At 39.4% G+C, this 12,133-nt stretch overlaps 1 protein-coding gene across 19 annotated transcripts in view; it reads right to left on the bottom strand.

Annotated features, from left to right (window-relative positions):
• LOC136825652 (serine-rich adhesin for platelets-like) overlaps positions 1-12,133 on the bottom strand; it is a 91,753-nt gene that overhangs the window by 23,965 nt on the left and 55,655 nt on the right. For all 19 annotated transcript variants that reach the window (XM_067082312.1, XM_067082319.1, XM_067082316.1 and 16 more), the window contains one exon: positions 11,892-12,085. In XM_067082312.1, coding sequence (XP_066938413.1) covers positions 11,892-12,085 — 194 coding nt within the window. The remainder of the gene's footprint in view (positions 1-11,891; positions 12,086-12,133) is intronic.

Genomic DNA, 12,133 nt, shown 5'->3' on the forward strand with positions numbered 1-12,133 from the left:
TTCTTAAGAGTTTTGGTGTTAGTGTCGCATTTAGGAACAATAAAACAATGAAACGTGTACTTATCAAGAACTCTCTCGACAATACTAAAGGGTGTGAATATAAAAATTCTATGTAAGTCTTGTGACAGCTTTTATGCTGGTCAAACTGGTAAAATCACTGGAAAAGAGAAGTTAAGTATGTCTTAGTTTAACCAGACCACTGAGCTGATTAACAGCTCTCCTAGGGCTGGCCCGATGGATTAGATTTACTTTTACGTGGCTGAGAACCTATTGGTTACCTAGCAACGGGACCTACAGCTTATCGTGGAATCCGAACCACATTATAGCCAGAAATGAATTTCTAACAAATTCCTCTTGTTCCTCACTGGCCGGTCGGAGATTCGAACTCGCGACCAACAGAGCGGTAGCTGAGAAAGGAACCCGCTCACCCAGCGAGGAACTTTAACTGAACAGTGTAAACAATGTGTAACATATTCACAGGTGAACAGCGGAATATTTGTACATGTTAGTGAGAACAACTGGGAAGGGGTAAAAAGGATAGTGTATCCTAATAACCCACTGGAAAGGAATACCACTGAATCTGGTTTTGTAAAAGAAATTTATGGCCACAACATGAATATCATTCAAGGCATGTATAAACTTGATCCTATAATGTCAAGGGAAATTTGCAAAATGTGTAAATTATCATACTTGTAAACACAGTACCGGGTCACTAGCACTAATGAGTTTTTTTGCCCTTCACCTTGACGCCTGTCAGGTGTGGACTTCATATATGTTTGTTGGTAATGTCCCTCGAGTGTATACTGTGATTTCTACCACAAGCACTAATGAATTTAGTCACCACTCCCCCTTGGACGCCTGTCAGATGTGGATTCGTAGTCTCAAACAGTTGGTATATCGTGATTTCTACCACTGTGCATCAGTCCTTTGTCAATGGCTTGGAAATAATGCGGAAATCGGTCAGGACGTACACCCAGTCTCTCATTTTTTTCACCTGTGGTGATACGTAGACAAGAATCGCGTTTTAAACTGATTATAATCACACACACACACATATATATAATAAACAAACCCCTCTGCACTAGAAGCATGTCTACACCTCGTAGAGAACAGCGTGCCAAGGGAGCACACCGTTCAGGTTTGCCAGCAAGTCTCTTAAGGTGAAGCTGCTACTTCATTCACTTTTTCATTTTCTGACACCAGCAGAAGCTGGTAACTATTCACAGCGTAGCAAAAATGAGCGCAAAAAAATGAGCAGAGCTCTGCGCCGTTCAGTAATGGCGCCAATACGGTGGGCCACCGCGGCCGCCACATGCATACACACATACATACGTGCATAAATATATATGTATGTGTTCATATCCGCTACTGACTCTGTAGATATGTAAATAAAGGTTATTGTAATTTATGTACATGTGTTTGACTTGCTGTTATGTCTGAGAAAAAGCTTCAGATGTGAAATATAAAAGCAAGTGAACGTTACTTTTTTCCTGCTAATTTTAGTGTATATTATTTGTTTGTGACTAATATGACATTTGTATTGAATTTTAACGTGTAATTTCGTCTCCTAATTCATGAAACATACATTTATCCATGGGAGGTTTTTCTGTAGCACAAGACTACTACTACCAGTTTGGTGAACAGACCATTCTATCCCAAATTTCTCGTCTAAAAATGCATGTGAAAAACTTTTTGGCGAATAGTGTATATACATATACATATACATATACATATACATATATATATATATATATATATATATATATATATATATATATATATATATATATATATATAAGAGGCCGAAAGGTTAAAGGTTATCACTCTCTGAACTGGGAATTCGCGAACCCTCGGCATCCATAGTTTTACTGTAGCTTCATTATCACTGTTATTATATGTATCATTAGTGTTACTGTTATTGGGTTTTATATTGTACGGTCTGTTATCTCAGTGCAAGGGGGTTGATTCGGCGAGAGGCGGTTAGAGAATGCGACACGAAAGTATTATTGTTATACCTTCCTCTTGCTCTCGGGGGAGCTAAACTTGTGCGGTAGTGACGCGCATTCCTTGTAGAAAATGTAGCTATTTCTTTTTATAGCAAAATCGGTAAAACGGCACCCTCGGGTGTCATTTACTAACCCGGGATTAAGTTCGTGTGTTTGTGACAGTTATCATGAACATGCATGAGGGCACATCTTGTAAAGCGATGGTTGGTGGGTGTCTGAGTGATCCACTTGAAGTCAAGTCTGGCGTGATTCAGGGTGGCATTCTGTCTCCCAGAACATAAAACACTGCAGTTCGCAAGAACATCAAACGCGCTGGGACTGTGGCCAACCAGCACGCATCATACCGATCTAAAACACGTGAGTTCTATATGTACCACACTGAACTTGAAACTACTGCAAAACGGATTGGAATATCGATCAGGGAAGCAACGTTAGAGCTGGAAGCGAGAGGACTGAATGACCCACCCAAGAAACTGAGGTATGCAGGTACTTCAAAATCGAACAATACCAGGACTGAAATGAATCATAACAGAAATAAAGAAAGACCAAAATACAAGATGAAAAGAACTCTTCCAAGGAAATTTCGGACACCAACGACAGTTGCCACAGTGGACAACTGATTTACCTCTCTACCGGAAATCGATACGAACGATGACGTAAAGGAAGACGAAGAAGAAAAAAAATCACAAGAATGTGATAACACAAACTCTAAAGAGAAAAGCAACCCGCCAACCTCGCCAAAAGCTACGGGGCAGAAATAGGATGACCTTAAAAGTGGCACCGAATCAAACATTCCCCTCTCTCCCAAAGTGACAATAGGTACCTCTAGGAGCAGAATCACAAAGTTCAGATAAAATGGAAAACCAAAATATAGATGAAAGTTAGAGGCGCCACGAGAAAAATCAAGGTAAATCAACGAACTAATGACCATTTAGATACGTGTGGTTGCAGTAAAAGCTTTATATAAGTGAGCCACAGAAATAAAGCTATGACTAAAGAGAGCCTAACCAACACTTTAGGGAATTTCATGAATTGAACACTTGGAATATTACAGAGATATACATATCAGTGTTGTAGATAATATTCTAAAACACCAAAGTGGATAAATTAAATCAAAATAGTACAAACTACAACAAAAAACGAATCAAGACCTTCAAAAATACAAATTTAAGAAAATGTCAGCTTCAATAATTCAGAGTAATTTGACCACTCTCATATCACACCATTCAATCGTTACATAATTCAATGGAATCTAAGTGGATTATTAATGAGAATGCACTTAGGAGAAGTCCAACGACTTATAAGTGAATACGAACCAATGATTACACGTATACAATACATGTAGGGAATCTTGTTCCAAATATAGGTAAATACCTACTAGCCACAACCTCAAAGAAAAATGAAAATAACTTAGGAACAGCAACATATGTCCATAATTAAGTAATATACGACAAACTAGATTCGAAAACACGTGATGACCCTATCAAGTGATCATTATCCCATAATAATATCCCTATTAAGTAATGAACCAAAACCATACTCTCCACAATATAAGACAAAGGAAGATATATATTATAATAAGAAATTCAACATGGAAGAGTTGGAATATGTTACCCTGAACAGGAGTAATTCTGCTCCCGGAGGCGACGATATTTGCTTTGAAATGACCTGCCACTTACCACCTTTGGCAAAATCAGACTTAATAAAATTTGACAATCATTTATGGCTCCGAAACTTGTTTGGAGATGAATGGCAAAATGCGATAACAATTCCAATACACAGACTGGAAAGGACCCTAGTAATGTGAATGATTACAGACCAATCTCTTTAAAAAGTTGTTTATGCAAATTGTTGGAGGGAATGGCGAGTGCACGACACGCGGCGCATTCGCGAAAATCAGATTCCGACTCCCACACACTTTGGTTCACAACGTAGGCTAATAGATCTACACTAGATTCCCTGTCTATTTTGGAAAACCACATACCTATGAGATTTGAAAGAAAACGATTTACAATAGCTGTCCTTTTTGACACCCAAAAGGCATACGACACTACATGGAGGTATGCAATATTAAAAGCATTACATCATAATAACATACGCGGCCATCTTCTTAAGTTTATTAAAAACTTTATGCCCGACCGCACTTTCCAGGTGAGAATGGATAACGTTTATCCCAAAACATTCCCACCTGACAGTGGAGTGTGCTTAGTGGTACTCTGTTTGCATTAGCAATTAATGACATCGGTAACATGCTACCGGCCGGAATTAAAAGTAACCTGCTATATGGATGATTTTGCCATATATTATACAGCATCACGCATATAGCATGCAGAACCAATTATTAATAAAACCATAACAAAAATAGATGAATGGGCCTCATCTGTAGGCTTTAGATTTTCCATAGAAGAACTCAAGCTGTCATGTTTTATAAAAATAAACATTGGAAAAAAGGTGAAGAAATAGAATTAAAAACTATAATATACCAATTAGCCAAACTGCAGATTTTTTAGGATGAACATTCCATACACACCTGAATTGGAAACCCCATATAACTTACATAAAATCAAAATGCAAAAGAGCTTTCATTCTAATTAAAAAAAAAACTATCACACACTAACTGGAGAGCTGATAGAAATACTCTTACTATACTGTATAAAGCAACAGTGTTATCAATCACTGATTGCGGAAGTGAGATATATGGTTCAGCGTCAGAAGCAGCACTGAAAACATTAGACCCAGTTCACAATGAAGGACTAAGAATATGCACGGGAGCATTTAGATCCACACCTTCATTCCCTGTACAAGTTGTATGTGACGGACTGCCACTGTTTCGCCATAAAGAATTCATGACAATTAAAAGTGCATTAAGAATTAAAACAAGGGATTCGCCAACAAAAAATCTACTTGATCTAAGGGATATATTTATAAACAATCATTCTCTACTTTTCCCAAGTATCTTCAACAGTAAAATGGCACCCCCATTGGACTACGAATAAAGACTTGAACTCACTTGAAATATTTATCAAAAAGTCACCCGCATACCCCAGAACACCATAAACAAAAAACCATAGATCATATAAGACGAAAAAGTTCACCTTACGAGATATACAAAGATGAGTCTAAATCACAACACGGAGTAGGATATGCAGCTACATCCCAAGACAAGACATCAATTCTCTTTACCTAGTAATGCCTCAGTCTTCACAGCAGAGCTGTGTGCAGTCGCATTAGCCATCAAAATTATAAAGGAAGTATTGCACAGCAGATTAGGTTTGAACTCCACAAATTGTTAATAATGGTAAAAATGTAAAAATATGTTGGATCCGCCCCATGTAGGGATTAAGGTAAATGAAGAGTCTGAAAAAGCAGCCAAAGATCTTAGCAGTCCACATGACAAGAGCAAATGTAAACATCCCTATTAGTGACTGTATAAGAGATATGGAAACAATCACTGTAAATAAATGGCAAAATATATGGAATGAGGAACCTATATATAATAAATTGAAACATAATCCTTTGTTGGAAAATGGAGTTCATCACAGAAAGAGAGAGAGAGAGAATAGGCCATAATCGTCTGACACATTGGACGCTTCATGGACAGCCCACATAACCCAGCTCCCGAGTGCTCACTATGCAGACTGACAATAACAGTTAAACATGTGTTGCGCGAATGTCCAAAATATAACTAACAGCGATTGTCAACTTTTGGAAATAAATCGATCAGGAAAATTTTGTCAGAATCTTATACATTTTCAGTCGTTCCAATTTTAATATTCATAAAGAACTGTTATTTAATTGATAAAATATGAAAATAAATAAGTAAATAACGAAAATACCAAACACCTTAGGGAGTTTAATGAATTACAAAAAAACTTATTCTGAATTTTATCATTACTGTGTGTGTATGCATACGTCAGTAAATGTATTAATATGTGCGTGTATTCCCGTGTAAAAGCATATGCCTTCGTGAAGGTTTTAAAAAAAATTAATTTTCATCCATCACCACGTTGAATAACTACTTTTTCCCAGTGCTTGGCCTCTGTCCTAGACCTATTTCATTCTAATCCTTCGGACCAGCCCTGTGAGAGCTGATAGTCAGCTCCGTGGTCTAGCTAAACTATTCTAATATTAATGATAATGGTAATGATTCAGGTCCTGAGCCCACGAGCCTTAGACTCCCTAGCGCACGTGACGTCACGTTAATGAGTCGTTAGCAGGCAACACGACAGCTACTGAAATATATATATATATATATATATATATATATATATATATATATATATATATATATATATATATATATATATATGTGTGTGTGTGTGTGTGTGTGTGTGTGTGTGTGTGTATTTTGTGGGATTTTTAATCATGTACGTATTGCCTCACCATTAGCTAATGCCTTTCTTGCATAGCATGAGTCTAGATGGTTAAACGAATGTCCTGTATCTTTCAAACCTCTCCTATACAGACGCTATGTAGATGACAGAGGTGTATAGAAAGCCAACTTTCACAGGACTCTCAACCAAATTTTCGTCTTCTATACCCATTGATTTCAAGAGGAACTTAGTGAAAACTTTAGTGACTAGGGCATGTTAGCTTACATTTTGAGTTTTCTTGTATCAAAGATATTCATTTTCATAATGGATTCGGTGCTAAATTTACTGACACATACACTGGTTAACAACTCCAAAAACTATTGTCCACGTCCCCCAAAAGTGACAGTAAACAAAGCTATTTATTTTTCCTTGCCCTACGTGGGTGAAATCTTTTCCTTGAGAAACAGTTTACATAAATCATTATTGGAATTTTACCCTCAAGTTAGTCTCAGAGTCATATTCAGGCCTAAGAATGTAATACAAAAGTTTTTCAAGTTCCAAGACACGTCTTTGGTGCCCAAAGACCTACAGTCATCTGTAGTCTGTAAGTATACATGTAGTTGCTGTAATGCAACTTATATTGGTAAATCAAAGCGTCTGAACACCTTTGAACACCTAGGCCGATCAATTAGAACAAACAGGCCACTTAACAAACAAGCATTTAGTGCCATTCGTGAGCACTCCCATCAGCATGACCAGCCTCTGAGTACAGACTCTCTTTCTATATTAGCCAGTCGGTCTAGTGATGTGGGGCTAACCACAATTGAAACATTATGTTCCAACAGAGAAAAACCATCATTCTGCAATAATGAACGGTCAGTTGAGTTCCTTTGTTTTTATTTCTGTGTCTATCTTCTGTAACTATCTTTGTATTTGCCTTTTATAGGTTAAACGGTAGGCTACTGTTCAATTTTCATTCTTGGTAGTTCGTTCTGATGTGTTTAATTTTATTTGATTTTAGTGAGTGTTTTTTCTTTCATTGTATTTATTTGTTATTTTTAGATGCCTGATGACGGGGTACGTTAGAACCTCGAAACTAGTCGCAATAATGAATGTTTCCTCAAGTACTGGTCTACCTATTCCTTATATATATATATATATATATATATATATATGTTTGTGTGTGTGTGATATGCAAGAGAAGGAGTTATTATGAAATGCTAACGAAATGATGCAATAATCATGTGATTCTCCTTGCATTAAAGTAACAAGAGCATAAAGAGCATATGGATATCACTCTCCTAGTAAATTTCTTAAGACATCATTAAGAATGCCTTTAAATACTCCTACCGAGAAAGGTGGAAAGGTTACTCTATCTTTTTAAACCCAGTAAAAACCTACAATCACGTTCTCGGCAGAAGATGCCATTCGTTTCGTGCCGTGCTGGCGCCGTCTCCTTGGGATGATCTCACATCAGGAAGCTCCTCCCTTAACTCGACACGAAGCAGAGAATATTCAAGCCGTGACTCGACCACACCTCAAAGTCCAACGAGGGGGACACAGTCTGTCCACCCATCACCGCTGAAGTCCAAGTCCACTTCGAATTCAACTACCACTATTATTATTCGGCACGAACCACCATGATTCGGCAGCGAGTCAAATCGGTTATGAGTCTAGTAAGTTTCCCGAGATTAGAATATTTTTTTATACATAAGAACTAAAAAGATAAATGACCTCACGAGTTGTTAAGAGTCAAATTACAGGAAGTGTTCAAAGTTACTTAAGCTTCACGCTGGCCTTAGTTACTGTTCCTGCTTGGAATAATGCACTGCTCTTATTTGGGGACCTTAGACTTTCATTTGCATTCGGGACAGGAGCGAATCCAAGAGTATTCACTGATCAACTGCCCCGCCCATACATGTAATGTAGTCCTCTTCTCCTGTGTGGCGAGGTGAGCCGCCTGCCACCCACTTTTCTGTAAGCACCACATCAGATACTTTTCCATGAACCTCAGGGAAAGGATCACCTCCTATCAGACAGCCTAGTAACACCTGTCGGGCTATGCCCTCCCATGAGGTATAACTATCCGATTGCGTGGTTCTGTGACACTCAAAACCTCCGATCGATCAAGAGGCCATTCTTTCCCCTTCCGCCTCTTTCTCTTTCTTATCGAGCCTGGCCGAGGAAGCTGATCCTCTCATCGGCTTCTATTTAGGAAAACGGTCGAAAAGTTAAGTATACCTTGGTTTTAACCAGACCACTGAGCTGATTAACAGCTCTCCTAGGGCTGGCCCGAAGGATTAGACTTATTTTACGTGGCTAAGAACCAATTGGTTACTTAGCAACGGGACCTACAGCTTATTGTGGAATCCGAACCACATTATACCGAGAAATTAATTTCTACCACCAGAAATAAATTCCTCTAATCCTTCACCGGCCAGCCGGAGAATCGAACGCGGGCGAAACAATCTTGCGTGCCACTGCGCACTGATTCGCCCGTCTTTACAAAAGGGGACCAAAAAGAGGTGCTATGGAACCCCATTTCACTCACCCAAAATCCATACGTGATCTAGTTGCTTCACCTTCCGAGGAAGACTTTTCTGTGAGTCAAAATCCGCTCCTGGAAGGACTACTGGTCAACTTATTAGGGAACCGAGCGGTTCAGCTTCGCAGAAAGACTAAACTACAGTGTTAGAACAAACAGAAATAGAATGGACGTGATACCCAACAAAGACATTATTCGGCACAATCTGCTCGGGCGCTGCATGACTAGATAGTGTGAATGGCCATCCAGCATCGTTTTCTACAAGGACTCCCACCAGCTGCATTTTATCGCAACATAGAAGGGAATATTTTCAGGCAAACTGTCAGCTATAAACGCTCACGTCTCCTTCCTCGTCAAGGTACAACGAGCGGCTGACCGTTAAGATCATTTCCTACACTCAGTCAAGAGCTCGTAATACTGTATTCTGTCATTCAATGATCAACGTCGCAGTGGCACAGTGTCGCCTTGTTCTCAAGAAAAACCTGCTCATTAACGTATGTATGTATGTATGTACAGCATATATATATACATATACATATATTTACTGTATATATACTGTATCTATATATAGCATACAAACCACACACACATACTTTCTTAGGTGAAGTGAAAGCAAGATTAAGAGAGGCAGATGGAAAGAAATGTACTGTCAATTGACCTCCCTCATGGTAATGACCAACGTTATCTTATAAGTATAAGTGTATGGCATATATGCATCTATTCATTAGGGCCTGTTTGAGAGAGAGAGAGAGAGAGAATGAATTAATGTCTCCGGTAGCTAAACTCAGGTGGACAAAGAAGTGAGGAAGTATTAAATAAACAGTCGCATTTGAGATAATAACGAGAATAAATAAGTTCTAAGTGGCTGAAACGACCATGAAAAATAGTGCTTAACAGTCGGGGTGAATCACAGGCATCTTTTGGAGAATCAAACAAACGAACAGAAGTTCTTGCACACACACACACACACACACACACACACACACACACACACACACACACACACACGTCCCTTTGCCATTGCGTCCACCGGGCCGGTGCACAAGTCCGGAGAAAGCGTCCATTAAGCATCACACACACATTTGATTTTTTACTGTTTGTGCTGAACCAGTGTTACACCAGAGATTAACGTCTTTTCTACTAAACTGTGAAATAAAAGTAACAGCCGTATAATAGTGACTGGAATTCGTATTCATCATTCGTTTCAAATATCAACTGCAGTAAGGTGCAATTATAAAATTGGCAGCTATCGTTACCCGGTCGGGAGGCAATGTTTTTACGTCAGAACATTAGTTCAGATGCGTCTGGGAGATGCACATCTGAATAACAGATCAGAAAAGAAAATAACGAAAAGCCAACACAGAATTATCTTTGTCATACGCAAGTATAACGCACGTGCAAATGCGTAAATGAAACGTGTCCAAACTTATATTCTTTATTCTGCCAAAAAAAAGGGATCATTCTAAGTTTCTCCTGCAACAGTAAGTCAAAGGGCAGAGGCAGTGAGACTAGTGTCAGGTCCACAATGAATCGTGTACCAGCAGCAACACCGCAGCGTTGCAGAGGCGAACTTTTCAAACGTCATTTTCATATTGCAGTATGAAACTTATTCACAGTTCGTATACCTAGGGAAAATACATTTTACTTTTAGAATTGGTATTTGTACCTGTGGGGATACAAATCTTTGTTTTTCGTCTCTTAATCTCACTGTTCCTCGTTGGATAAGTCGGTAGAGTTGTCGGTTAGCACTCTGCTAGGCTCGAGTTCGAGCCTCCGGCCAGCCAATGAAGAATTAAGAGGAATGTATTTCTGGTGATAGAAATTCATTTCTCGGTATAATGTGGTTCTGATTCCACAATAAGCTGTAGATCCCGTTGCTAGGTAACCAACTGGTTCTTAGCCACGTAAAATAAGTCTAATCCTTCGGGCCAGCCCTAGGAGAGCCGTTAATCGGCTCAGTGGTCTGGTAAAACTAAGGTATACTTATCTTTTAATCTCGACCCGACAATGTCCATGGCTTCTGCATTAGCCAAATGGCAATCAAATGACATAATCGTATCCTTTAGCTCAGGAGTACATAACTGGCTCTCTTCTACGGTAAGCGTCCAAGCATTCAGCTACGTCCCAAAGATGCACAGTAACGCCGGGACGGAGTAACCCTGTACTCTATTTAATAATCCTGGTGTCACCTGGACTTGATTCTAGAACTGAAGATTCATTACTCTCGTTTCCTTTCCAAATTCAATTAACACTTAGGTGAAACTGCTGATCTATTTTATAATTTAGTGGATGTAGCCAACTTGATACACTTATGCCTAGCGAAGGGAAACTGCCCTATGACAAGGTTGCTTTCTTTTCGAAAAGGAAGGATTTTACTGACGACAGCGTTTTCTTTCTAAATAGCCAAACGTTTCGTCAAGAAAGGTAAGTTGAAGTTTTTCATGGGGCGACGCTCTATGGTAGAAATGAATGAAGTTTCATTTCCGACGCCAAATAAGCCATAATTATTTCTCATTACACATCTCATGAGAACAAGGAATAGATCGGTTCAATGTCAGCTTCTAAGCTCCACTGCGTTACAAATTACTAATAAAAAAAATAAATTTATAACATGGGATTACTAAAATTCTGCAAAACAAAAGTGATGTAGTAAACGGTCTGAAAAAGGTAACTGAAGTCACCCTTAACCAAATGCCAAGTTGAAGTCAAATAAAAGAGAAAGGAACATTTTTGTTAAACGGGTCACAGATCCTGATCGTTGGAATTTTTAGGTAGCACCTTACTGAAAAGTAAGACTCATCCTTAAGACTGAATGGCAATGGATACCAACCTTGCACTACGCCCCCGCTCTCTCGGCTTGGCTGTACCGAGCCCTGAAGATCACACGGGCCACCTATAATCTCTCGCGCGCCACAATCGGGTCTCAATGAAGATGCGACCCTGGTGGCACAGGACTAGCTCCACCTAAGACTGACTGATCGACAAACAACTTTTCTGCATCACGGAAAGAAAAAAGATAACACTGACCTTCGTTCTCGTTTTGAGTCGTTCAGCTGCCTGGGTATTGGCGGGCGACCTGGGCATCCGAGTCGCCTTTTCTTTGCACCATTCGATGTGGCGGTCGGCGGCTTTGGGGCCGAAGTGGCGTTCGCACTGCGGGCATTGCACATAGTCGGACGGGATGTTGGGTGCTGGAGGACCATCATTCCCGTGCTCGTCATCTGGAAGAGAGAGTTGGACTTACTCAACTGACAAACGCCATCGAGTTT

This window comes from Macrobrachium rosenbergii, chromosome 39 (assembly GCF_040412425.1).
Source record: "Macrobrachium rosenbergii isolate ZJJX-2024 chromosome 39, ASM4041242v1, whole genome shotgun sequence".
Taxonomy (NCBI): domain Eukaryota; kingdom Metazoa; phylum Arthropoda; class Malacostraca; order Decapoda; family Palaemonidae; genus Macrobrachium; species Macrobrachium rosenbergii.